Consider the following 26663-nt stretch of genomic DNA (forward strand, 5'->3'; position numbering starts at 1 on the left):
TTAGTTAGAACGTTTATCATTTCCTACTCCAGACCCACCATTCCCTAGGGCGCTACAAAGAATGCCATCTTGCCCAGAGCACACAACTCTTAGCATAACTAGATTAAGACCTGTTGTGTTGACGACTTAACTAATACTCTTTATGGTATCCTAGTTATACATTGTTATCAAAATCGAAGAGTATTCAAAAACTGCCATGGCGGTGTGTTCTTCATTAAGATTATATATAGTGTTTCTAAGCCAAGTTTTTATAACAAAAACTTTTTTCATTACCCAAGTAAAATGTTGGCTTCCTAAAATTATAAATTTGGAATGTTCCTGGACTAAACCAGTTATGTATAAAAGGCTATTCTTTTTTAATTCTAGGATCACCTGCTTTTACCAGCTACCACCCATAACAAGACCACAAGACCAAAAATGTCAATTGTATTACCAGCAATAAACATAAATGGTAAGTTGAAATTTTGATTTGTCAACATCGGAATCCTTTGCTTAACCAGTATTTTCTAGGTTAATGAGAGGACATTTAAGATAGTCACTCAGACAAATTTATACATGTATTATTTTGGAAATAGTTTCCCACTTTTTTTTTTAAAAACCACTATATTTCTTAAGATTTATTTTCATTATTTTTTAAAATTGTATGTATTAGGGGAGGTTGCACAGGTGCCCACAGAGGCCAGAAGCAGTGTGTTGGATCCCCTGGAGCTGGAGTTAAAGGAAGTAGTTGTAAGGAAGGGCACAGTGAAATCGGATCAACTGCTACCTGTCTCTAGGAGGGCAGAGAACAGCAGGTTGTGGGACAGGTGGCCATGGGAGGAGGGGTGCAACCCAGAACAGCCTGGGACTTAGCATAGGGGCTTTGATCTGTAGCCTGCTCTTTGGCAACTAGATGCCCTTGCCTGTGGTAGTTGACCCCTGGGGTAGACAAGGGAAGTAGTGACTTCCTGGTAAATGGTAATCTGCCTTATGAGATTCCTAAAGAATGATGAATGTAGGTTTCTGCTTACCCAGTAACAATCCTTCTGTTTAGGACATTGTTGTCATCAGCAGTGCCATTTTAGGGGCCTACCTTGGACCTAACAGTAGTGAGCTACCTGACATGGGTGTAGGAACCAAACTCAGGTCCTCTGCGAGAGCAGTACATGCTCTTAACTTCGGAGCCGTCTCTCCCCCAGTTACTATACTTTTGAAAATAAAGAGTAGTTCTCTTTTATTTACATTTACAAAATCAGAGAAGCTAGCATACTACTCTACAGACTTGCTGCTAAGAGTCATGTATCCATTATCTTATATGTATACATGATGGTGATTCTATCAGTTATAGCTTTGTAACTTAAAGTTATTTCATGTTTTAGCTTAATATTGGTAAGATTCTAGACAAGCCATAAACAAACCTATTTGTTTCCGATCTGAATGAACTTGATATTAATAAGATCACTGTTGTACTTGTTCTACCTACTAGTACTGGGTGTTAAACTAAAAATAATACTGATAGCTACTCAGGGACTATCCAAAGATGGGGAGGCCCAGTGTTTCTGCTTATAGTCTAGAGCAGTCCTCATGCTCCTAGTGCTGTGACCCCTAAATACCATTCCCCTGTTGTGGTGGCTCCCAGCCATAGATTATTTTGTTGCTACTTCATAACTGTACTTTTGCTACAGTTATGAATCATAATGTAAATATTTGGTATGCAGATGGTCTTAGGCAATCCTTGAGAAAGGGTCATTCAGCCCTCTAAAGGGTCATGATCCACAGGTTGAGAACCACTAATCTAGAAGGAGAACTAACACAGGCACAGAAATCACTACACGCCAGAGACATTCCCATGGGCAATATTTGAATATTCAGCTCATTAAAATACAGTTTATCTAGCTAAACAGTGTAAAAGAACTTCTGATAACTTTTCTGAAAGTGACCAGAACCTCAGAGTATATGAGGAAGATGAAATCAAAAGCCCTTTGACCTAGTCTGCAAGTGAACCAGACTATATTCTGATATAATCAAATTATCAAATACCACTATAAAATAAAACACTGAGTTTAGGATTGAATCTAGTAAAATGCCAGTAAAAGTCAGACACTTTTATTACATATCTAATATCATAAAGGACTGTAGGATCTCATGAACTGCATATAGACAGCTTAGTTTAAATGCTTAGAGACAGCCTCTGGGTATAAAGTAGAAAAGATGTCCTTATTACAGGGCAAATGTTAGGATACATCCTTAGTCTCACAAAGACATTCAGAACATGGGACAGCAAGATGGCTCACTGGGTAAAGGTGCTTGCTGCCAAACTTGGTAATTCAGGAATAGTTTGCTGCCTGTAGCACACATAGTGGAGGGAGAGAGCCTGCTTGTCCAGACTGTCTTCTTCCTCCACATGCACACCTCTAGCGATATTCATGAGATAATCACACTGCTACTCGATGAAGGATAACTGATCCAAACGTATTATGTTATACTCCTAAGATTGTATTTGTGAAATCTCATTTGTTCTTATCCCATAGCTACTTGGATTTCTTTGCTTGAACTCTATGACTTTGGTCAGTTCATTTTCAGAGAAGCTATTTTCTAAATATCACCCAGGCAGAACTGACTTGATTTTGTTCTTCTGAGATTGGGCTCTTATGCAATACAGTGCCTGGTTTTGTTTTATAGCAGTGAGCTGTCCATTTATAGCAAGCCAGAAACAATAAGATGTTGTTTGACCCTGTTTATCTTGGCCAGGGAACTAATATTTAAAGATAAATCTTTCCTGGATTTGGGAAGTACAATTGTTAGAAGATCATTTCCTTCTTAATCTGTTCCAGATTTTTGCAAATAGGTTCTGAGTATTTTTCCTTTTAAGATATTGTAAACTTAGAACATTTTAGATTAAAATTCAAGAACTACTGACAGAGAACACAGCGCGTGTTAAGTTTGGTGCCACTCCGCAGCCGTTTCTCAGAACAGTGCCTTCGCCCTTTTTCTGTGAGGCTATTTCTCAGATTAGGGCTTGGTTTTATTTTGCTATTCATCATCCTGAGAGCCTGCAGGGAGGTGGGTGGGGTCCTTGTTTATCACAGCTCCAGCTTACGTCTCCTCTCCCCTGTAGTCGCCCCACACCTCTCCAGTTTGATAACAGACGTCACCCCTCTAGCTCATCTTTGCTGTAGTCATCTGCGTGTCTCCACCCATGATGTACAGCACCACCTCCCTCATCTCCGCACGGCGATGCAAAGCCGTAGCTATTCTTGATATAGTTCTCTCTTTTATGCCACCTCAGCCCCTACATAACTGTAGTCAGATCTTATCACAGATAGCACTTTCCTTGAAACTGCCTCCTCCAACCCCGCTCTTTAACCGTTATTTAGTCCCTTCCTTTAGTGTCTACACTCCAGCTGTTCTCCCTCACAGATCTCCAGTCTCTGACCTTGTCACCTTCCCTAAATCTATCTCGTCCTTTCTGGACATACTGCTTCCTGATCTAGCCTAGATTCCATGGTTTCTTACTATCACTACTCTTGCAAATACCCCTGGATCCCTAGCCTCCTTTCTTTCTTCATAGCTCCTGCCTGCACAAAAAACCCACCCTAGTTAAATCCAGCTCCTCTTTTTATGCCTGCTGTCAGGCATTTGAAACTAAGTAGAAAATATCATCCAATCAAGTCAAATTGACTGACTTCAAGTTTATGACCAATGATTTCAGTGGGACATTCATTGCTGCTGCAAGTCCTTGTTAATGAATTCACTTTATTCTCTCTAAAACAGGAATTCTTCTTACTTTTATTCCTCAAATCAATTCTCCATTATATCCATTTCCTAATCCCTCAGTTTATGAACTCACCAAGAGCTACACTGAAAAAAAATCATACAAGAGCTGTGTCACATGTCCACTACCCCCAGCCCAGCTTCAGCTCTGCCTACAACCTCTGCCTTCCTCTTGATGCACTGAAAGAAAAGTCTCCTCCTTTGGGTTCCACATATGCCTTACTGCATGCCAGATATGCATTGGTGGGGAAGTAAACGGACTTCTCTGCCCTTCGGCGTTCTCAGAATGTTTGACACAATAGATGTCCTGTCACTTCTGCATTTAGAAAGTCATATACATGAGAAATAAAAGTGAGCTCTGGTTGATCCCTCTCTGACTAAATGTGCCTATAGAACTTTGAGAGGGTGTAAAGGACAGAAAGTAGAGACAAAGTTTATCAAGTAACTGCTTTCTATAGTTCACTAGATGGTGATATTTGGGGAAAGGAATTTGATTTTCCAGCTTGAACAAACAGGTCAGTGTTTGACCTTAAATTATTATGAATGATGATTATACTTTGTCAGCTTGAGCTATGGAAAAGAAAATCTAAGAAACAGAAAGTAGAATAAGAGCATAAAATTTATGTCATTTAGAAATACTGGTCACAGGCCAATAAGATGACTCAGTGGTTGTGAGGATACTCGCTGCCAACTCTGGCAAACCGAGTTTAATCCTCAGACCCCTCGTAATGGAAGGCAGTCCTGCAGGCTGTCCTCTGACTGCCACGTGTGTGCCACAGAGTGCACTCACACACGCGTGCACGCACGCGCACACACGCGTGCACGCACGCGCACACACACACGGTAAAAAATTTAACAAAATCACTAGCAATATCATTTTTTCTTCATTTTGTATTCTATGTATTATTTAAATTTCCTTGTCTCTTAAGAGAGTTGAAAATAGGTTAGTAAGATGTAAGAAAGACTTTCTTAGCCTAAGGAGAACTTGTAGTGAAAACTAATTAAAATAAAGTAAGTGTTGCTTATCTGTTCCGACGGGCTTTAAGAACTGATTGCATAGTTGGCAATGGACAGGAAATTAGAAGCTGTTGTTACTTTAAAGGAAAGTGATTGTAGACATCCTTCTTTTAGTACAGTAAATCTGCAGTTCCTACTCTCAAATTATTTTCCTGTATGTTATAGTAAAAGCGCAGGTTTCCTTCATGCTTGATAAATAATTCAACAAAATAGAGTGTGGAGGAGGTTTTTCGTGGGAGCTACTTTGTAAGTGTCGCTCCTGGAGGAATGCAGCTGGTATCAGCAGAAGCACCGGTCATTGGCCAGTGCTTCCACAGGCTTGTTCTCATTGTCTCCTTCCCGTCCATGTCGTGGAACTTAGTGTGCACACAGTAATGGAAATGAGTGACACTCTTGCCCTAGTTCTGCCAGAGCAGAGCAACAAATGACCGCCAGGCTAACGGGTAATTATATTTAGTCTCCGAGCGCTTTTCTGTAATGGAAGTCTCGAGCTTACCAGCAGTGGTGTGCAGATGCCAGTGCCAGAGAGCATAGTGGAAGGTTGGGGAGCAGCCTGGCACATGCGTGTGTTGGTTTTAATAACCCCAGAGCGTTGATGCACTGCTCTTGTGTGGAAGCAGCTCTCCCCAAGCAAATGATTTGCAAGCTGTCCTGTTGGTGCTGCTCAAGCAAGCTGGCTGCCTCGTCGACTGAGGTGTGCAGGTTGCCTGTCTGCTAGTGTGTATGTGGTAGGAAACGGGCTGTTTGCAACCCTGCATTTCCATTGTAATCATTGTAATTTATTCCACTTCATAGTTGCATCCAGAAAGTTAAGTGATTGGAGCTGTTAAAACAGTGTGTGAGCATAGTTCTTGACTTTTTGACGTCTGAATAGTACTGTTTGCACATTGAGAATTTCTACTGAGAACAGAAGAAAAATCACACTAACCATCTGAAAAAAAATGAATTTTTCTCTTCAAGTGCATGCATGGATCAGTAATTATGTGTAGCTAGAAGGTAAGGTGTTAAAATGATCCTATAGTCAGCAACGTCTTTGTGAAGACCAAAGCTTGACTTCCAGCCTTGAACAGATACTGACTACTGTTTTGTACTGAGAAGGCCACCACCTAAGGGAACTAGAGTCAAATTCAAGACCTGAATACAGTTCGACTTGGCTCATTGGATCTTTTTGTAGTTCATCCCACCCCCAATGAAGCTAAGATACCTTCTGAGCCCAGGCTAGTAGTGATGACTGAGATGAGCGCCACATCACAAACAGCATTGAGAGTCACTTCTTAAAGAGGATCAGTCAAGTACCAGTCATGTACAGAATACAAAGTTGAACAATATTCTAAAAGTAGAATTTTGATAACCAACATCAGTTGGTACTTTGAGAAGTGAAACTTTAGCTGGACTATAAAAGGTAAGGAGAATATGAGGAATATACTAATGTGAGGCTTACATCCAGATACAGCTGAAAAAGCCTAAGTAAGCGTGAACTTAAGCCAGGTTTAGAAGGTTTGTCGAGAGATCCACAAGGGCTGCAGTGAGCAGACCAGGTTGTTAATGTTGATTCAACAGCTTAAGGACTCCAAGACCACGAAGGCTGGATTCACTTGACCCTTCGGATGATCAAGTCATCAGATCTGTATTCCAGGCAAGAATAAGTGAGAACAGTCTCTCTGAGAAGGAACATCTTCCAGTAACTTCTAGTAAATTCTTTGCCTGTGCCTCATTGTACATGAATTGTGACAAATACTTAGACCTAGCTTCATGTTAGGCTCTGACATATAATACTTTAGTGAGGTGCACTGTGATCTGAATAAGGAAATGACCAGTTCTTTGTGTTTTTTAGGGGATGGGGGTTGGGTTAGGTAGTCAAATGAGCATCTGCTCCTTGCTGCAGTGCTCCGTCACATGCTGAGCTGGACGGAGCAGGTTGTCTGGGAGAAGACACAGTTTTAAAAGGGACTCAAATTGGCAAGAGGTACATCCAGATGACTTCGATCATTAACAAATGGAAGAAGCCTCTTTAAGCTATAAAACAGAGCATGATGAAGACTGTCAAAGAGACTATTGGGGGTGGGGGTATGGATCAGTTACAGAGTATGGGCCTAGCATGTGGCAGCCCTTATCATTGAAGACGCTACTGAAATCCTACCACTGCGAAACAATTTCCTCATCCCCGTGAGCCAGCAGTTTTCTAGCCCATTGTTACCTTAACCCCACTACACACCACCACACCCTCATTTCCAACATTATCCTACACTACTCAGAGACGCCCGTCTTGAGTGTTGTGTTGTTCATATTGTATGTCTCCTCCCCTTCCCTTCTCTGAAGAACACCACCTTACTAATTTTCAAAAGTGCTTCTGCTTTTTTTTTTCAAATTTTTTATTGAGAAAAAGAAAAAAAAAGTTTCCGCCTCCCCCCCAGCCTCCCATTTCCCTCCCCCTCCTCCCACCTTTCTCCCCCTCCCCCCCACTCCTCTCCCCCTCCCTCTCCAGTCCAAAGAGCAGTCAGGGTTCCCTGCCCTGTGGAAAGTCCAAAGTCCTCCCCCCTCTGTCCATGTCTAGGAAGGTGAACATCCAAACTGGCTAGGCTCCCACAAAGCCAGAACATGCAGTAGGATCAAAACCCCGTGCCATTGTCCTTGGCTTCTCATCAGCCCTCATTGTTCACCATGTTCAGAGAGTCCGGTTTTATCCCATGCTTTTTCAGTCACAGTCCAGCTGGCCTTGGTGAGCTCCCAATAGATCAGCCCCACTGTCTCAGTGGGTGGGTGCACCCCTCGTGGTCCTGACTTCCATGCTCATGTTCTCCCTCCTTCTGCTCCTCATTGGGACCTTGGGAGCTCAGTCCGGTGCTCCAGTGTGGGTCTCTGTTTCTATCTCCATCCATCACCAGATGAAGGTTCTATGGTGATATGCAAGATATTCATCAGTATCGCTATAGGATAGGGTCATTTCAGGTTTCCTATCCTCAGCTGCCCAAGGAACTAACTGGGGACATCGCCATGGGCTCCTGGGAGCCACTCTAGGTTCAAGTCTCTTGCCAACCCTAAGGTGGCTCCCTTAACTAAGAATTGTGCTTCCGTGCTCCCCTATCCAACCTTCCTTTATGAAGAAAGTGTGGAATATCTACACATTAGAGTACTACACTGCGGTAAAAAACAATGACTTCTCGAACTTTGCATGCAAATGGATGGAAATAGAAAACACTATTCTGAGTGAGGTAACCCAGACCCAAAAAGATGAACATGGGATGTACTCACTCATAATTGGTTTCTAGCCATAAATAAAGGTCACGGAGTCTATAATTGGTGATCCTAAAGAAGCTAAATAAGAAGGTGAACCCAAAGAAAAACATATAGTTATCCTCCTGGCTATGGGAAGTAGACAAAATTGCCGGGGAAAAAATTGGGATCTTGGGGGTGGGGTGGGATGGGGGTAAGGGGAGATGGGGAGAGAAAAGTGAGAAGGGGAGGATGGGGGGAACTTGGGGAAACAGGATGATTGGGATTAAAGTGCTTCTTTTCAAGTTGGGGATCTTGCCCTGTTGTGTTTATGTGAGGCAGCTCTCCTATAGTCCTACCCTGTCTTTCATTTCCTCTAGCTGCCCTTTTCCCCACTCGATTCTTACATCATCGTATATCCACTTGAAATTCTCATACCATGACTTCCCCCAGTTAGCACGGTCTTTCTGGAATCCTCTTCTACAAAGAAACTCTGAAAATAAATCCGTGTTTTTAAGTGGATGAAGCATCCTCGGTGACGGAGCTGCCTCTATGCCCTTTATATAATTTTCTTTGCCAAAAGTGACTATGGCTTTGATGACATGATGGCAGTTGCACAGGAAAAATGTCTTCTATGGATAGTTTGTGTTATTTACTGATTATTTAGCCTATGGGAGCCTCTGGGGTTTAGATTAGAGCAGCTTGCATGGGTCTTATAGGGTTTGATCCAAACTCCCTTAACACAGGGAGGAGCTGCAGAGCCCATTGTACCCAATTGACCTCTAGAGACTCCTTCTCTTTAAGGAAGATCTTTTACTCTTCTTGCCGTGTGGCAAAAATCTGTTTCTACTCAAGCAGATGGTTTAGCTTTCAGTAAATAAAAACTAGAGTTCAGCATCTACTTAAGCCAACTTTTTAATACTTCCTACTAGCTCTAAAAATCTGAATTCTTCATTTTACACACACCAGAGTGGACCTATCATACTGGAAAATTAAGACCCTTGCACTTTGTCAGAATACTGAACCATCTCACACAACCTCAGCTTCTGTTTCTCAGAGCTGTAAGCACAGATTTAACCCCTCTGTAGACTCACTCTCTTTTGCAGTACCAGCTGGAAACACTAGGGATGAGAACTTTCTGGGGAGCACTGCATAGTTCTGTTAGCACGTGCAGGCTAATTTCTTTGTATTTAAGACATCTAGAAGCTGAGGATGTGATAGGCCAGCATCATTTCACAGATGTACATGTCTAATGCATTATAATTTTTGTCCACATTAGAACACAGTTTTCTACTTGACCTTTTATAGTTAGGATCACAGAGTTTCCAAAGATCCTATTTTTAGAGTTTTTATATAAAATCTTAACTGAACATATAGCTACAGATGAAGTTCAAGTGTATGTGAACTTTGGAGATGTGACTGATTGGGGAAGATTTGCCTTTGGACTCCATCAAATACCCAAAAAGATATTGTTCTTCATAGTTATTATGATTTTATGGGAACAAACATGTCATAAATAACAGATTTAGACTAAATAATGAGGCAAATGCAAATTGTAAAAGTAGCTTGTTGCTGAGGAAGGAAGTGGTAGGAAGGCCATGGAAGCAATTCCCTTAAATCCTAAAACCTGTATTGTTCTTCCACTCTACTCTATAGGACAGAACTCTATGAGAAATCTGATCTACGTGTCATTATGGAAGTGCATATTAGGGCAAAGAAATATTAATGTCCATGTATTCAAACCATAGAACAATAGGATTGACAAGGCCTTAGTGCAAAGTCATCCATGTTAATTCCCTGTCAGGGTTTGGAACCCCTCTGAAACATTTTGTTCAGTGACCAACCAGTTGAAATATAATTACTTCCAGGGATAGTCTTGTCTGCTTTAAATAGCTCTGGCAAGTGTAAATTGTTCCTTTTCTGTCTCTTCCTTAATCCACAGTGTTATAGATGAATGTAATCTTTCTTCTGCGTGATAACACTCAGCTGTTTGTACATTGCATACTCTTTAAATCTCTACATTCCAAGACCCAGCTTTTAGAGGTCTGCTCTTTCTTTCTGTCAAGTCACCAGGCCTGCCTCAAAAGCCATTTCCTTTCCTTTCCCTTCCCTTCCCTTTCCTTTTTCCTTCCCTTCCCTTCCCTTCCCTTTCCTTCTTTTTCTTTTCTTTTCTTTCTTCCCTCTTTCCTTCCTTCCTTTCTTCTTTCCTTCCTTCCTTCCTTTCTTTCATTTATTTTGAGACAGAATCTCTTTTTGTAACCCTGGTCCTGGAATTTGCCATGAAAACCCAATCTGCTTGCCTCTACCTCCCTAGTGCTGGGATCAAAGGCATGCTCCATCACATCTGGCTAGAAGTCACTTATCTTTAGACTTGTTTTCTTAGTTATTCTCTTTAGAATGAATTCCGTCTTGTCACACCTCTTGGGAAAGCTGATGAAAGATGAGCATAGTGGAGAGTATCTTCAGATGCTATGTGGTATATTTCTATTGGTGAAATCAATGTGATTTTTCCATTTACTTATGATTATGTCAAATATAATCTATTAAATTGATGTGTGTCACTGCTAACCCATCTCTATCCTCTCTTCCTCTTTATTGCTGCTTTTTTTAATGATGATGATAATGACATTGGTAATGGCAACAACTATGGTGACTTGGAGCTGAAATTAAGACTAATTTTTTTTTTATCTCTGATACATTTATTTTCCATTAAATCCCCTACTTAACAACTACTCTTGGAAGGCTGAAACATTGGGGCATCCATTTTCAACCTACAGGCCTAGAATGTCTGGCAGACATTTCTGTGAAGCAGGAACTTTAAAGGACTATTCTACCTTGTCTTGACAAAGTTAGGCAGTTGCCTTCTTTTGTGTCCTACTCATCCAATTTGGGCAGCATAATGTCAGCGGTTGAGGCAAGGCCTATTTCTTGTCCAAAATGTCTAGCTTTCCTACATAGAAAGCAAACTCCATGTGGAAGTTCTTTAAAGTGCATCATCTCTGAAGTAGATTGGTGCTAGCAGGAGTAGACATATCTCACTGTTATGTTGTTAAAATATCTTAACAGCCATATTCTGTAGGTCTCTGGAGTTTTTAAAGACCACCTGTCTGTCTAAAACATATCTGATTGACCTGAGAAACAAATTTAACATGATTACAAGCTTGGTTGTTATAGATAACTAATTACTGTGTTTCTTAATCATCCTAAATAGTTTGTAATAATAGCTTTCAAAGACCAGAATTTTACAATACATTTTAAATGAACTGCATAGGTACAGTACCTTAAACAAGAGTAGAAACATATATGCAGTATGTTAAAACAAAAATAATCTTAACTTTATATCAAAATTTATATATAAAAATCCTTAAAAGTAGAAATATATGTACAGTATGTTCTAACAAGCATAACCTTAAATTTGTAACAACATATAAAAATCCATACCACTGTAAAATATTTGAGAGTTATAGTTGTTTTTTAGTTTAGAAATAGATTCAGTAATCTACCCTTTTCCTATAATTCCTATATTACTCCTTTTTTGTTCTCAGAAAGAGATCCCTGAATATAACCTCCTTTGCTTAGTTTTTTTCCTGACTATGATCAGTAACAACTTGTGACCAACCCCCTAAATGATGACAAACACCCATAACCTGCCAAATAATCAAAAACTAGCCACCCTACCTCTTGAGAATGTGGGCTTCATGTTCTTAAAATTACTTTCTGCTAAATGGGAGCAACATCATCTTTAGGGAACCTTGAGAAAATTGGGATATTGGTCAAGTCCTAGGAGAGCTAGCTGTATTATTTTTTTGTTCAGTCTCTGTGTGATGGGAAAGTGTAGAGCTTATCTGAAGTCCTGGGTGGGGTAGTCTATGAGGCTGGACCATCCTAGCTACCCACTTTGAAGTTGTCCTGGAAGCATATTTTTGAGGAAACTGCAGCAGAGGCATTTTGAGGATCACTTGGCTACTTGTTTTTGTTGGTGTCTGGTTCTTTTGTTCTGAAAACATAGAAATTTTTTAAAAGATAACATACATATATGCTTTAATACAAATATGGAATGTATGGTGTGCACAAATAAGCTAAGGATGATTTTCTGTTCTGTGTTGAGCAGGTAAAAGGCATCTGTCAACTTTATAAGTCCTTTTGGACTGTATAATCAACCTATAATATAAATCTCCATTTATGTCATATGAAAGAAAGTCATGAGAACTCTGTAGCTAACAAGATTTATCATATCTCACCCAGTCTCAGAGCTGCTCCCATGTTGAGGGATCTGCATACACGTCACCTGTTTTGTAGTTTTCCTTGGTTTCTTCCTTCATGTCTGCAGCCAAGATTTTTAGGATGTCTTCCCCAGTCAAATCAGGTCTTTATTAATTTTTAAGGAATCCATATCTCTGTTTCCTACGGAAACAAAGGTATAACCTCTCCTCTAATGCAACATAACATATTTTCTGACTTCCATTCTGAAGTTAAGATATCCGTGACATATATAGGCTGGCTTAATTCAGCAGTTTTCCTCACAATCCAATATCTCTCAGCAGCTGTTGTTTTTTGCTCATTAGCATTTAAATACTTTAAAACCAACAAAGCACCATACAGGATCTAGATGCCTTGTGTATTTCTCATCCTTACTTGGCTTATTCTTTTTATATTACCATACTCTTTCTTTGAAGACTTTATTATTTTTAAACTGTTTATTTTTTTTCTATGACTGTCTATACTCATTTTATTTTCTTTCTTCAGCACCGAAGTACATTTCCAAGCATACTGTACCTTGTCCAGAGGTTTTCTTGGCCTGGAACTGACTTCTTCTTCTTCCTCCTCTTCCTCTTCCTCCTCCTCCTCCTCTTCCTCTTCCTCTTCTTCTTTTCTTCTAATTTCTCCTCCTCTTTCTACTCCTCTTCCTCCTCCTCTTCCTTCTTCCTCTTCCTCCTCTTCCTCTTTTCCTCTTCTTTCTCTTCCTATTCTTCCTCTTCCTCTTTCTATTCTTATTCTTTCTTCTTCATCTGCATCATTTCTCTGACTGTGTAAGCCTAACCATAAACTGCTAGGCTACCCACCATGTAGCTCCACATAACACATGGTACTGGTGGTTTCTAGCTCTGCTCCCTTCAGGTCTTATGGCTGCACGTGCAGCTGGGAGCTCTTACCCACCCCAGCTCTGGGAAGCTATTGGACTTGCGCTGCCACAGATGTTTCTATCTAGTCTCCTATCTATCTGTGTACCATTCAAGTGCTCAGCTGCATAGCAGAGCCTCTTAAAGGGGTCATGCCTCTGTACACTGCAAGCCGTGGGCTCTGTGTCCTTGCCCCACATTAGGTGCCAAATTTAGTGAGTTTTTTATTTTTTGTTATATTGTCTTGGACCACCATTCCCCTAATAATGACATAGAGGCTTGTTATTATGAAATTTTGCCTTAGTTTAGGCTTGTCCCACTAGCTCTTATACTTAAATGAATCTGTTTCTGTTCACCTACATTCTGCCATGTGACTCCTTACCTCTCCTCCATTCTGTACATCTGAGTCCCTCCTTGTCTTGCTAGCTAACTCTACCTCTCTTTTTCCCAGTTCCTCTCTCTTTCCAGAAATCCTGCCTATACTTTCCTGCCCAGCTATTAGCCATTCAGCTCTTTTATTAGATCAATCAGAAATGCCTTGGCAGGCAAGATAGAACAATGACACATTTTCACAGTGTGATCAAATCTCCTGCAACAGAAAATGGTTTGAATACCTTACAATACACAAATTTCTCTTAGAAATTTTAAATGTAACTTTTGCACCCCCCCCTCCCAGGCCCCCATCTGCCCTACCCCTATCGCAGCTCTAGAGCTAGCGTGTCTCACTTTGCTGTCCTTCCACCATCTCCTTCAGTTGCCTTCATTTTCATCTACCTGTACTTAATCAGCTATGAGGGGGCTTTTCTCCATCATCTGCAAAACCCAGGGTCATTACAGCTGGGCTGCACCTTGAGGTGGCAGGCAAAATAGTAGGACATAGGGTATCATTGATAGTAATTCCTCCACTGAACACCCAGATACTTGGATACATAAGCTACAGCAAGGACAAGTGCTGATGTTTTCAAGAAGCTTCAATAATTTAGAATTTTGAGTTCGGGTTCAGTTATTCCTTTCTGAGCACCCACTTTGTGCATTACATGCTTTTCTGTGTTCATTGGCTATAGTTTGTATTTGGCCCTCACAGAGACTATACAGAATAGGCATTAGCCATACTTAACTTTTAAGGTAACTGAGAGGGTTCAAATGATCATAAGGGACTTCATGGGCCATTGCAGCCGGTGTTCTATAGATCACTTGCTGTTAATATCTTTAGCCTTTTTCTTAAGCACAGTGTGTGAGTGAGTGAAGGCAGTGAAACTAAATGCAATTTGTTACTGTAATTGCAGAATAGAAGGTACTGTGTTGATGAACTCGTCCATGATGGGCAACAGAGAAGAGGCATTTCAGGTCACAGACGACTTGCGCACAGACTAGTTTCTTGTGTCTTTTGTGATAACACCACTGTGTTAAAGTATGAAGAAACATGAGGATTATAAAGTACAGATTTTCTGAGATTTTAAGTTTATCTAATTAAATAAATTGTATAAATTTATTTCACCTGAATTTAGGAGCCATCAATTTCAGAGTTTGCTTATTTTTCCTTGGCACTTAAACATACAAACCTTTCTTTTAGAAAACATTTTCCAAAAGTAACCATCAGTCAGTTTCATAAACCAGCCTGTCTCAGACCAACAAATGAGTTCTGTATTCAAATATTACATGACATTTAGTAGTAGAGAGAAAGAGTCTCTCTCCTTGCATTTTTGTCTACATTTCTTTGTGTGTGAGCATCTATTTTTCCAGGAAAACTGCTCACACTAAGACTGGGAAAACTAATAGGAACCATTAAAAGAATTGGGTCATGAACATGATAAATCTCTTGTCTACTCATTCCAAGGACTGTTAATTTTCCTTTTATTTTTTTTAAAGCCTGCTGACAATTGGGCTAGCTTGTCAGTGCCACTGTCTCCATTTTATTTCAGGGAATCCCATCCTGTATATAGTTAATCAGCAAGTATTTTTGTAGACAGTCAATGCAAGTCACATTCCTGAGGTTCTCATCATTTTTGCTAATATCTGCGAGATACCAGAAAAAAAAAACATACACACCCCAATATCTACGTAAACTCATGTATAATATAGTAGAACATTCTTGCTATACTTGAAGACAAGGGGCTAATGTTCACATATTTAATTAACCTCATTTTAAAGGACCTGTTCGCATATCGTCTTATCCATTTTATTGTCTCTTGGAGACTTGCTTATGAGAAATGTTTCTATCATGAGTACAACCCAACATTTTTCTGCTGATGAAGGAGAGTGATGTCTCCTTAGGATCCTTTCTGTTTAGCAGAGGGGAGGTATCTCTCTAGGAACTAAACTACAAAACACCTGCTGTTTACCTAACTAATTTGTATTTTCAGTGAGATTTATACGTCCCCCTTTTTATTCCTGCTTCTGCCCTTACATAGAGAAGTCTCATGGGTCTTTCAGAGTTCATGTCAGCACACACTGCTACTCTGATGTTGCCTTGCTCGCCTGCTTGTCTCTGTAGCCTACTCCATGCCTAGGCATTGGCACTGCATTCTGAGCTCGTGTTTTCTGGAATACATGTGAGATTTTCTTCACGCATATGTTGTAGTCTCATCTCTATGCTGAGAGTGTCTCAGGGACCACGTAGATGCTGTAGGGACGTCAACCTGGCACGTAGTCTTCCAGTCTACTAAACTAAGGAATTTGTTTCTCTTGAGTTGATCCTACTGTGAAAATATATGCCAGAGAAAAAGAAAATTAGCAAATGTAGTTTTTAAAAAAGGTACTTGATAAAAACTTTGATTTGAGCCAACTTTTATTGAGAGACATTCCTGACAGGCCCTCTGTGGTCTTTGTTAAATTTGTATGGTTATTATCATGAAGGAGCAGTAGCTCACTTTGTTTAGGAGAAGCACGGTTCCTAATGTCAATGTAAATGGTAACAAGCCACCTGAAAACAGTGAAACCATATATAAGGTGATAGTTGGAAATTAAGTAGGTAGTCTGGTAGGTTGGTGGCTATGTGATCTTCAGCTTACTGTAAATATAATACTTTACTCTGTGAAAAGATGATTAATAATATTTGATCATTTTTATCATGTCTTATAATGTGAGCAAAGCTCAGCCAAGCAGGTGCTTGTATTTTGCATGAGGACTCCCTGGAAGCTGCATCAGCTCTGGTAGGCTACCTGGGCAGAGGACAGGTGTGGTGGTGCATGGCTTTAATCCCAGCATGAATAGTGAACAGAGGACACAACGCGATGCCCCTCACCCAGCACCAGCCAGACCTTCCTCCATATTTGTAACTGCAGTACTTTACAAAACCTGATGAAAATTTTGATAGAAACAAGAAGTGCTAGCTAGTACTATACACCTGTATGTCAGCTATGTGGAAGGCTAAGACAGAAGGATTACAAAGTCAAGGTCTAAGCAATTAAACAAGACCCTGTCCTAAAATTTAAAACAGGAACCTAGGAGGCTCAGTGGTTGTAGGAGGAAGGGCTACTTGTTCTTTCTGGCCACCTGGCTAGTTTACACCCAAAATAATAACATAGAAACCATATTAATTAAATCACTGCTTGCCCCATTAGCGCTAGCTTTTTATTGGCTAAGTCTTACATCTTAATTTAACCCATTTTTACTAATCTGTGTATCGCCATGTGGCAGTGGCTTACCGGCAAAGCACGTCTATTTCCAGCAGCAGATCCATGGCGTCTCTCGACTCCACCCTTCTTTCTCCCAACATTTAGTCCATTCCTCCCCCCCCCCCCCCCCCCCCCCCGCCTACCTAAGTCCTATCAACAGGCCAAGGCAGTTTCTTTATTCATTTATGATAATCACAGCACACAGAGGGGACTCCCACATCAAGTGGTATTGCCTAGCATACATGAGTTCTGGAATCTGTTATCGGTGCTGGAGAGAGGAGTAGAGATGGAAGGTGGGTGGCAGTTGGTCAAGGAGGGAACAGGAAATTCTTTACCGTGAACAAAAGCCACTGATGTAGTAGGGACATGAAAGTGACCTATGTGCTATTGTTTTTGAGTCCTCTGGTGCCTATGGTTCATAGACTTTCCCAGTGCTAGCAAAGCTTTTATTGACTGCACCTCATCTTCCCCAAAATCCCCTTAAAGAAAGTACATAACTAACAGACACTATAAAGCCCTGTAATGCTTGGGAGCCCAGATTCAATTGTAAGTTTCCCCATAGTAAGAATGCGGGGTCTCTGTTTCTTCATTGCTCTTCTCTTTGGTCTTAAGTTCAGCAACCTCCCCCACCCCCCCCATGTGTTTTATAAGCGTGTGCAAAGAACAAAAGTTTCATGCCAGTTAGCATGTTTTGTTGTGTTGTATTCTAAAGAGTGAGGTCATTCCACCACCGGGGACCCTAAAACAGTTCCTGCAGTAACCCGTGTTTCCCTAAGAGTCATAACCAGCTCTCACATACTCTGATTTTTTTTCTTGGAACAACACTCTTTGCACTAGGTACCTAGTAGAGTTCCCCTATTATTAAGTCACATGTCTGATATTTTCCCATGACAGCAAGCTCTGACCTGAGTTCAAATTTGATTTTGCCACTTCACAGCTGTTTTTGAAGAAATTAGTATAAACATCTAAGACTCAGATTGGTGATGTAGTAATAAGGCGGCTCCGCCAGCTGCCTCAGAAGGTTTTGTTTGGTCTGTTTGTTGTTGTTTTAAAAATGTTCAACTTTGTTGTTGTTGTTGAGACAGCATCTTGCAATGTAGCCCTGGCTTGCCTGAACTCACTATGTAGGCAAGGATAGCTTGAACTCACAGAGATCTATGACCTTCAGCCTCCCAACTGCTGGGATTAGAGCTGTGCACCACCACCATCTACAGTTATAGAGACTGTTTTACAGATTAAATGAACAGTGTGTATTGGTTCCCTTCCTGGCTTTATAACCCTTTCCACCCGTCAATACTATAAACCATGATGCTTCTTTCTCATAAAGTATTTTATTGCTTTTATATGTTTAGCTGTGCTAATTTCTGAGTATACATAACCACAGAAGTATGTGTGTCTGTTTTTCAGTAGTATAACCAAAGTTGGCCCCAATAAAGAGTAGCTTACAAATTGAAAGTAATGTAGGAAATGTAGCAAATTCTTCGGTAATCCCTTCCTAATCCTTTATTTCTCCAGAACCCTTCTGAACAGCCTATTTCTGAAAATTGTGCAATAGGCTGTACCGTTGTGTTGCCCCAAAAGTCACTGTTGGCCCAAGAGTCTGATTTGAATATTCTACTTTTATATCAGACTTTTTTTCAGAGACAAAGTGAAGCTGTTAACAGAGTGTTCCTCACACATCAGGTGGGGTGTACTTTATACCCTGGACTTCTGTGGTAGATATTCTCCCATGTTTTTGTCTTAACCAGTAGATACAGGTCAGTACAGCTCTTAGCTCCTGAGGAAATAGGACAGGACATGTAGAGCTAGGGCTGAGTCATCTGTTCATTGTTGCTGCCATTCCCCACCATCTCTGCTTCCCACATTGCCTCCAGAGGGTCCTGTTTCAGTAAATTCCACTTCTGATCCTGTGTCTCACTTCTTTAGAGCCCTGCAGTGGCTCCCCACTGCCACTGGGGTTCATCCTAAGCTCTGTGGAGGCCTCTTGTCCCTTCCCTGCCTCATCTGCTCCTGTCCCATCTCACACTTCTTCCACAGCACCGTGCACAGTAGGTCACCCCAGGCTTGATGTATTTCCTTATGCTTACCAACTCTAGGGTTTCCCTAGCTCAAAAGAATCCTTCAAAGTCTGGCGCAAGTGCATCTCCTTCAGAAAGCCTTTCTTGTCATCTCTCTACCACTCCACCCCGTCAGCGTAGGCACCTGGCCTCCTTGTCACTGCACCATATACCTACCCATTGCACAGTTGAGCCCTGTTATGTGTGTTTACATAGCTGCTTTTTTTTACTAGATGTCAAATGCTTTGATTGTGGGCCAGGTCTTACTCATCTCTGTTTCTCCAACACCCAGCATACTGCCCAGCACATACAGCTGCTGTATAAATATTTATGTAATTGAATCATATTGATCATAGAAACAAACTTTCATTGGAAGAACATACCTATTGCCTTAAAAATCTGGGGAAAAACTTATTTATAAGACCCTATTAATTGAATATACGGAGTTATATTAAATTGGGAATTTCAGTCTCTGCTTTAAAAATAAAGGTTAAATTAAGCATATTTGTAGCCTTTTAAAGGTTATGTAATATCTGTTGACTGTACTTTGGTTGTTTAGGGCTTGTGATGCCCAGCTGCAGACTAAGGTAGCTTTGTGTGTCTGGAGGGATTTTGATGGCATGAGCTAATGGGATGAAAGTGAAAGTCACTGCTGGCCCGGGAAGAAGCCTGGTGTCCTCAGTTCTTCTCTGTTTTGAAGGTTTTGATGTTCTTCTGCTTACTTGTTTCACTCTCAGGAAAAGGAGGTCCTCTGAAGAAATTTATGGCCTACCCTTTCTAAGTCATAAAGCAACCCAGTATTTAGGCTGTAGCTTGGCTTCTATGAGGCTAGCCATGACCCATATAAACTGTGCTGTGAATCTAGTTAACAGCAATGTTTTCATTGAAGAAGCACAGAAAACAATGTTAAAGATTCAGGTCAAAATAAAAGACCAAGTTACAAGAAGCTGATTGGGTAAATTTGCCTTAAAAATGAAGAGAGATAGGAAATTTGCCAATGTTTTTAGAGATTTTGTAACACTTAATGAGGACTTAAGAATTTTAATGCTTGCCATTGTTTCTTCTCCAGAAAGGTTTCTACTGTGTGATAGAGACGTGCTGCTCCAAGTAGCTCCTCCTCCCTCTTCTTCCCTCCTGTCTCTTCCTGGTTCCCCTTCACCTCCTTCTTTTGTCCTCCCTATGTGTGTTTGAACAAGGAGAAAACAACGTTCCCGATCCAGTTTTCAGGATAAACAGATAAATCTTTTGATTTCCAATGCAGCCACTCCCCTGGATTTTGTTTTCCTAGTCTTCATCAGTCTTGGTCACTCTTGGAGGAACAGTAGGAACACTGCAGTCTTTCTTTTTGTACAGTGATGTTGCAAGTATTTACCCCTCAGCCTCACACCGCTCCCAGGAAAGCAGCAGCCATTGTAAACAGAATGAATCAACGGTGGACAGTGTATCTACTTCCTCTCCCTAAGACCATGAAGTCGGTAGTGGGAGGGCAGCCTAGACCCCAGGATTGCTGATGCTCTGAGATATCTATCACCTGTGCTCTGGAATGCAGAGGCACCCTTCATCCCGTGTTGTATTGAAAAGTGTGTGTTGCTTGCTGTGATAGCTGCTCTGCATAATTAACTCTTGAAACATGGTTAGGTATTAGTTTCTCTGTTACAGACAAAAATCACAAAAACTTGCTAGCTAGTAACTGAAAGAGCTAAGCTTTAGGTCCATAATTATAAAGGCTGCCATTTCCACTCTGCCACACCAACTCCACCATGGTAAGAGCACTCACATTTTGTATCTTTTAACGTTCTGAAAACCTTAGAAAAACACAGTCACAATTAGTCCTTAAGAACTGTGCAGATGTAACCTGCTCTCCTGTACCTTGAAATAAACAAGCTGGTAGTCAGAGTAACCTCGCAGCTCCTGCTCAGACCTTCGCTTTGCATCTCATCTCATGTCATCTAAGTAAAGGGTGACCAAGAAGGCAGGTCCCCTGGTTCTCTGTGGCCTTGTCTCCTTATACCTTATCCTAGCTGTGCTGGCCTCTTTATTGCTCATATCCTTGGGGCATGCTCCAACCTCAGGACCTTTGTACTGGCTTTTCCCACCTCCTGTAATGCTCTTTCCAGATACGTATCTGGTTGCCTTTCTCAGTACTGTAGACCCTGAATCAAAAACTTCCTCTCAATGGCCTACCCCAGATGACTTTCTGTGCTTCCAGTGTAGCCTGTAACATTTGTGCCTTCCTTTTACCCCGTCTTCCATCGTTTTCAAACACACTATTTACTTCTCATTTCCTTTTGACTCATGCCTCACCATTAGAATGTAAAGCCTGTGAGAGGAAGATTTTGTGGCTTTTTTCCCTTTCAGTTCAAACACCTAGACCAGGCTTGGCCCAGTATTGATTCAGTAAATATTTAATCAGTGGAAGATGCAAGAGGCTTTTCCTTACAGCCATGTGTTCTGAAAGTATTCGAGCTCAGTAACCTTGGTCCTCTGGTCCACGTTTCATGCTTCTTCAGTTTGGAGTCTTAGTAAGCTAAAATCCAGAAAAAAAATGTTATTGTAAACCCAGTTAATTGTGAATATTTTTTAAGCGAGTTGCATCTTAAGTACTTGTTCCTCAGTTACTATCCTGTGGAGGATGTGAGCCAGCCCTCCTTTGGACATTCTCCAAGCAGCAGTAATAATGAGAATAAATACAGAACTTAACCTAAGAATTTCTGGGCCTCAGATTCCTAAGGTCTGAAATGGGAGAATATGTCATTTCTAAGACTGGCCTAACTCTAGCTTGAATCATCACAAAACTATACAAAATAATCTATTTTCATTATAATTTACTTAATTCTGTGCATATATACTTCTCCTGGAGCTGGATGTGGATATTTCTATAACTTTCCTTGATTGTCATGTGCTTGGTTCTTACCTTCCTTCTAACTGTACAGAATGAAGGCTTTTTCATCCTGCTGTTTTATACTGAGGATGTTTGAGCTTCATGCAGCCAGCTCTGCCACGGGGAAACTCCAAATGCCGCTTCCTCTGGGTTACCCGCAGGCCAGACAACCCAGAAAGCAAGCCAGGAAACTCAGGCAGTAACAGGCTTGTCTGGCTCAGGAGAAGTATGTCCACAGCATGGCCCTGCACCCCTTGCCACTTTCAATTAAGAACATAAGCAAGGCCTTGGCTGTCCAACTCTGCACAAATCTTGGCAAATAAGGTTAAATACAGTGTTTGACGTTGTCTCAGCCTGATTACTTTCTTTGTCAGAAATCTCGCTGAGAGAGATTAAAATGCAGTTTTTTAGAGATTTTATATCGTTTCTGAACATGTGTTGCTATATCCACAGCTTGAAAAAAGACTGTGGTTCCCATTTCTATTAGACGACTGACTTCACAGTGACTTAAGGCACAGTGAGCCTGCAGCTGAGGCCATGGAGAACAAGTCTGAAAAAGGAAGAACCCAAGTTATGTGCTGAGTTGGGGTTTGATCTCTAATTTATACTAAAACTTTTATTTGAAAATAAAATGCCAGCATCCTCGGTCACCCTTGTCTTACTCTATTTCCATTAGATCTGGAAGGAATTAGTCTTTTGAACACTTTTATATATGTGCACATGGATTTGAGGCAGCTCTGTGAATTTGTTTGGACAGAAATGTCTTTAATTTATTGGAGCCATTACTCTTGTCACTGTACCAGCGAATGTGTTAGAACCCAGTAAGTCTTACTTTTCACAAAATGTCACTCCTTTCTTTCTCTTCTTATTCTAGAAAGACTTTTCATTATAAGATGTATAATTATCCTATAAAACAGCAATAAGTAGAATCCTAAAAATGTTTAGTTATTTCTGTTAGCTGTCAGCATGCTGTTATAGTCTGCAGTTTTTCATATTCTACCCAGTGAAAGGTTATTAGTCCCTCCCACATATGTTTCCTAAGATCCTGATTATAAATTACCTGATTATAGTAACTGTTATGTAAACATTAGAGCAAATACATGTTACATGCATGAGTGTGCATTGATAGTTGATACATTGACTAGGCATCTTAGATGAAAACAGTTTGCCCTGATTCTACCCTGATATGCTGAGGCCTCAGTCATTTGCTTTTATGAGCATCTTACCTGTGTCTGCCACTTAAAAATTTTTTATATTTTTATTTTTTTTGGTTTATTTGTAAAATATTTTGCTTGTGTGTATGCATGTGTGCCACATGTGTGCCTAGTGCCCAAGGAAGTCAGAAGAAGGTTTTAGGTCTCTTACAGGGTGTTACAGACTGTTGTTAACTGCTCTGTGGGTTCTGGGACTCAAACCCTGGTCCTCTGTAAGAGCAGGCCATCTGAATACTTTTATGTAAGGTGCCATAAGTTCCCTGATCTCACACCTGCAGCCGCCAACAGATTAGAGTGAGTGTTAGGAGGAGCATGGGGAGGACCCTCCTTTATTTTAAACCCGGTGTTAACACTCCTGGAGACAACTGCCCCGGCTTCTAGAAAGGCAGGTTTTCGTTGAGTTAATGAGCCCTAGTAGGACATGCTCCACCAACAAGCACAAGGAACCTTTATGGAATCCAGAAATTCAAACAACATCCTTGACTTAAAAAAAAAAATCTTAATGGTGTGAGTCCCATAGTTACCTCCAGGAATCTCTGGGAATTTAGCCTTAAAGCTCTTCTCAGACTGTGTTTGGAATACATTCCACAAGGACCTAGGGGATAGAGAAGACTGAGTTGTTTTGTGATATTTTCATTGTGTTCTGACAAATAAAGCTTTCTTGGAGTTAGAGGGTGTAGCCAGCTACTAGCTGATATTAGAGGTTTGGAGGACTGTAGAGAGAGGAACAGGAAGTGGTAAGGCAGTGCTGAGACAGGACAGCCTTTTTGGATAGAGAACAGAAAAGGTAGGAGGGACTGTGGCTGCTCCTCTGCTTCTCTGATCTTTGAAGGTTTTACCCCATTTCTGTTTTTATTGATAAGATTAGTAATTAGATTTACGCTTCACCCAGTTTCTAGTTTTCAGCCATGTTTTTCATTTTCACAGCTGATGGAATACTGGAATGTTACATTTACTTAATTATGCCATTTTTTATTTCATATATAACTTGCATTATGGCAGCTCTTATCCTAAAAGCCCAACAAACCAACCAAAAAGATCTTTGGTTTCTGTTAATGACATTTATAAAACAACGAAGACAAGAGACTGGACTTTATCCCTGGGCATTCTGGACATTGGCATCTCCTCTGCTTTCTTACTTCTCCTCAGCAGACCAGGCATGACATCTACCCATCAGAGCATTTTATAACTTGCTTTTAATTTTCTAAAGTGCTGCTTGGAGTCTTGCCAACAGAAATACACACCAAGATTTAGTCTCATGAGCATTACTGTTTCCTTTTTCTGAAAGAAATAGGACAAACATCAGCAGCTAACAATGTTAAAGAAATGTTATTCCTGCCACCTGTTGACCACAGTAAAGAAGACTTATTCACTGATGGCTGTGGCAGTAGGTCTAGGGACCTTCATAAAGATGTCTTGCAGTTGGGGAAAGGGATTAGAAATTTACAGCCTACGGGAAGAGTATTCAGGAGGTATCCATAACAGGGAAATTACCAAGAGGAAAGAAACAAGAGCTGAGAGGGAGTCTTGCTAGAGGACTAAGAATTGTTACTGAAGGCCAGCCAGGGTTGGTTGGGGCTTGTGAATGATCAAGTACCACATTGTGCACTAGCAGGATTCTTGCTCAATTTGAATTGTACAAAAGCTGAGAAGGAGAGGCTCAAAGGAACCTGATTAACAGAAAGGAGTGAGGCTGTCCAACATGCTAAGAAGATGAATTCTTTAGAGCTCAAAGAATGACACCATCTCCACATTGATAGAGACATCTATATGCCACTTTATATTAACTCAAAAATGTATTCTCTTATGGAAGCAACATTATTATAAATCCCAAGTATGTATCAAAATTCATAGAAATGGGATAATATTTTCTAATATATTTTATTTTTATGGAGATCAAAAACATTCCATAATCCTAAATTACTTATTTGAGAGAAGGTTAGTAGCTAGGGTGCTCCTAATTTTTTGGTGTAGGGTATCAAAATAGTTTTAATTTTACTCAGTAGTGACTTCTAGCTTCAGTCAGGGGCCTCCAGGACTTACCTGAGCACCATGGAAACTGCTTCCTTACTGCTTTCTTAGGTTGATTTCCAGTAGTAGGAAAAAGGGAAAATTCTTTCTCATTATTTTCCAGAATGAGTGTTCTCTGGTTATTTCATCTTCAGGAATAAATGTTGGAAATGCCAAAGTAGACTCCAGCCATTGATCAGACTAAGACATTCACCAGCTGTTTCTCTGGCAGAAAGTGATATCTGCATTAGCTGATGACTTTTAAGATTCAAAACAAAACAAAAAACCCAGCATGTTACACAAGATAAATACAGTGATTTTAAAATGTTAAAACTCTTAGGTGACTTAGTACGTAACTGTATTTTACTTAAGAATGGGGTTGGGGAACTGGGTTATCCATCTCAAAGCTTAGCATCTTATTTGGATTTACTGATTTTTTTTTTTTTTTGCTTTGTTTGTTTCTTTGTTTTCTAAGACAAGGAATCAATATTTGATCCAGGCTGGCATGGAACTCTTGACCCTCCTGTCTCAGCCTCTGGGGTAGTAGATCACAGCACATTTGTAGCTTGCCTTGCCTTTTGTTGGTAAGACTTGCTTGCAGGAAGGGAAATGTGCATAACAGTGAGGGACATAGTGAAGTGTTTATCTAAATTGTACTGTTGTCAATAAAGACACGGGAGTCAGAAATTGGGGTAAAAACATGAGGAATACTGAGAATTCAAGAACAATCGCAGTGGGTTTTTGATCCTACTGCACGTACTGGCTTTGTGGGAGCCTAGGCAGTTTGGATGCTCACCTTATGAGACCTGGATAGAGGCGGGCAGTCCTTGGGCTTCCCACAGGTCAGGGAACCCTGATTGCTCTTGGAGCAGATGAGGGAGGGGGACTTGATCGGGGGAGGGGGAGGGAAATGGGAAGTGGTTGCGGGGAGGAGGCAGAAATCCTTAATAAACAAATAAATTAAAAAAATAAATAAAAACATAAAAAAAAAGAAAAAAAAACTTCAGAGGACCAACCAGCTGTCTTTCTTTCCACACTTCCCAGATTGAAGAGACCACGAAAATCCAAGTCCCTCCCTCCTCCTTCCTGTATGTCTTCTCTATCCATACCCCTGGCTTCTCTGTGCCTAATTCTGGTAGACTGGTTACTGGCTCCTCAAAGTTAACTTTATCAACAGTCTTGGAGTGTTGTAGTGGTGACCAAATATCTCACAACAACTTAGAAACCCAGACATCTTTCTGAAGAGCCATTTGCTTGTTCTCTTTATGCAAAGGTGTCTGTTTGTTGTAAGGAGCTGAGAAAATTAAACACATGTGGGTACTCAAAGGCCCTGGATTTTTAAAGTGTGTTCAAATTTAATTCAGACTGGGAATTTCTGGCATGTCAATGGAAAAAAAGAGATTCAGAATAGCAAATAACGTTACAGACATTGACTTGTGAAACTGACCTCCAGCCTGTTCTTAACCATATTTCTGCTCCAAAGAGGAAGAAATTTTGCAGTTAAAAACTGAATCTGGAGTTGGGAAATAGCTCACTCAGTAAAATGCTTGCCATTCAATATGAAGACCCAGGTCACATCCTCAGGACACACATTTTAAAAGTTGAGAATGAAGGCACATCCACATTTGTGTTAGTGGATACAGGAAGGACTACTGAGGCTTACTGCACAGCTGCCTCGCCTGCTTCGCAAGCTCGGCCAGTGAGAGGTCCTGTCTCAAAAATAAAGGTAGATGGTTCAGAGTCTGTCCTCTGCCTCCACCTGCATGAGCATATGTACAAGT

General features: G+C 40.7%; 1 protein-coding gene across 2 annotated transcripts in view; it reads left to right on the forward strand.

Moving 5' to 3' along the window:
- Positions 1–26663, forward strand: part of LOC121455077 (cyclic AMP-dependent transcription factor ATF-6 alpha) — a 174269-nt gene that overhangs the window by 127983 nt on the left and 19623 nt on the right. For both annotated transcript variants that reach the window (XM_041662612.1, XM_041662613.1), the window contains exon 15: positions 367–451. In XM_041662612.1, coding sequence (XP_041518546.1) covers positions 367–451 — 85 coding nt within the window. The remainder of the gene's footprint in view (positions 1–366; positions 452–26663) is intronic.

The sequence above is a fragment of the Microtus oregoni genome, unplaced genomic scaffold, assembly GCF_018167655.1.
Source record: "Microtus oregoni isolate MIOR12 unplaced genomic scaffold, Mior012 000013F_ref0000133, whole genome shotgun sequence".
Lineage (NCBI taxonomy): Eukaryota > Metazoa > Chordata > Mammalia > Rodentia > Cricetidae > Microtus > Microtus oregoni.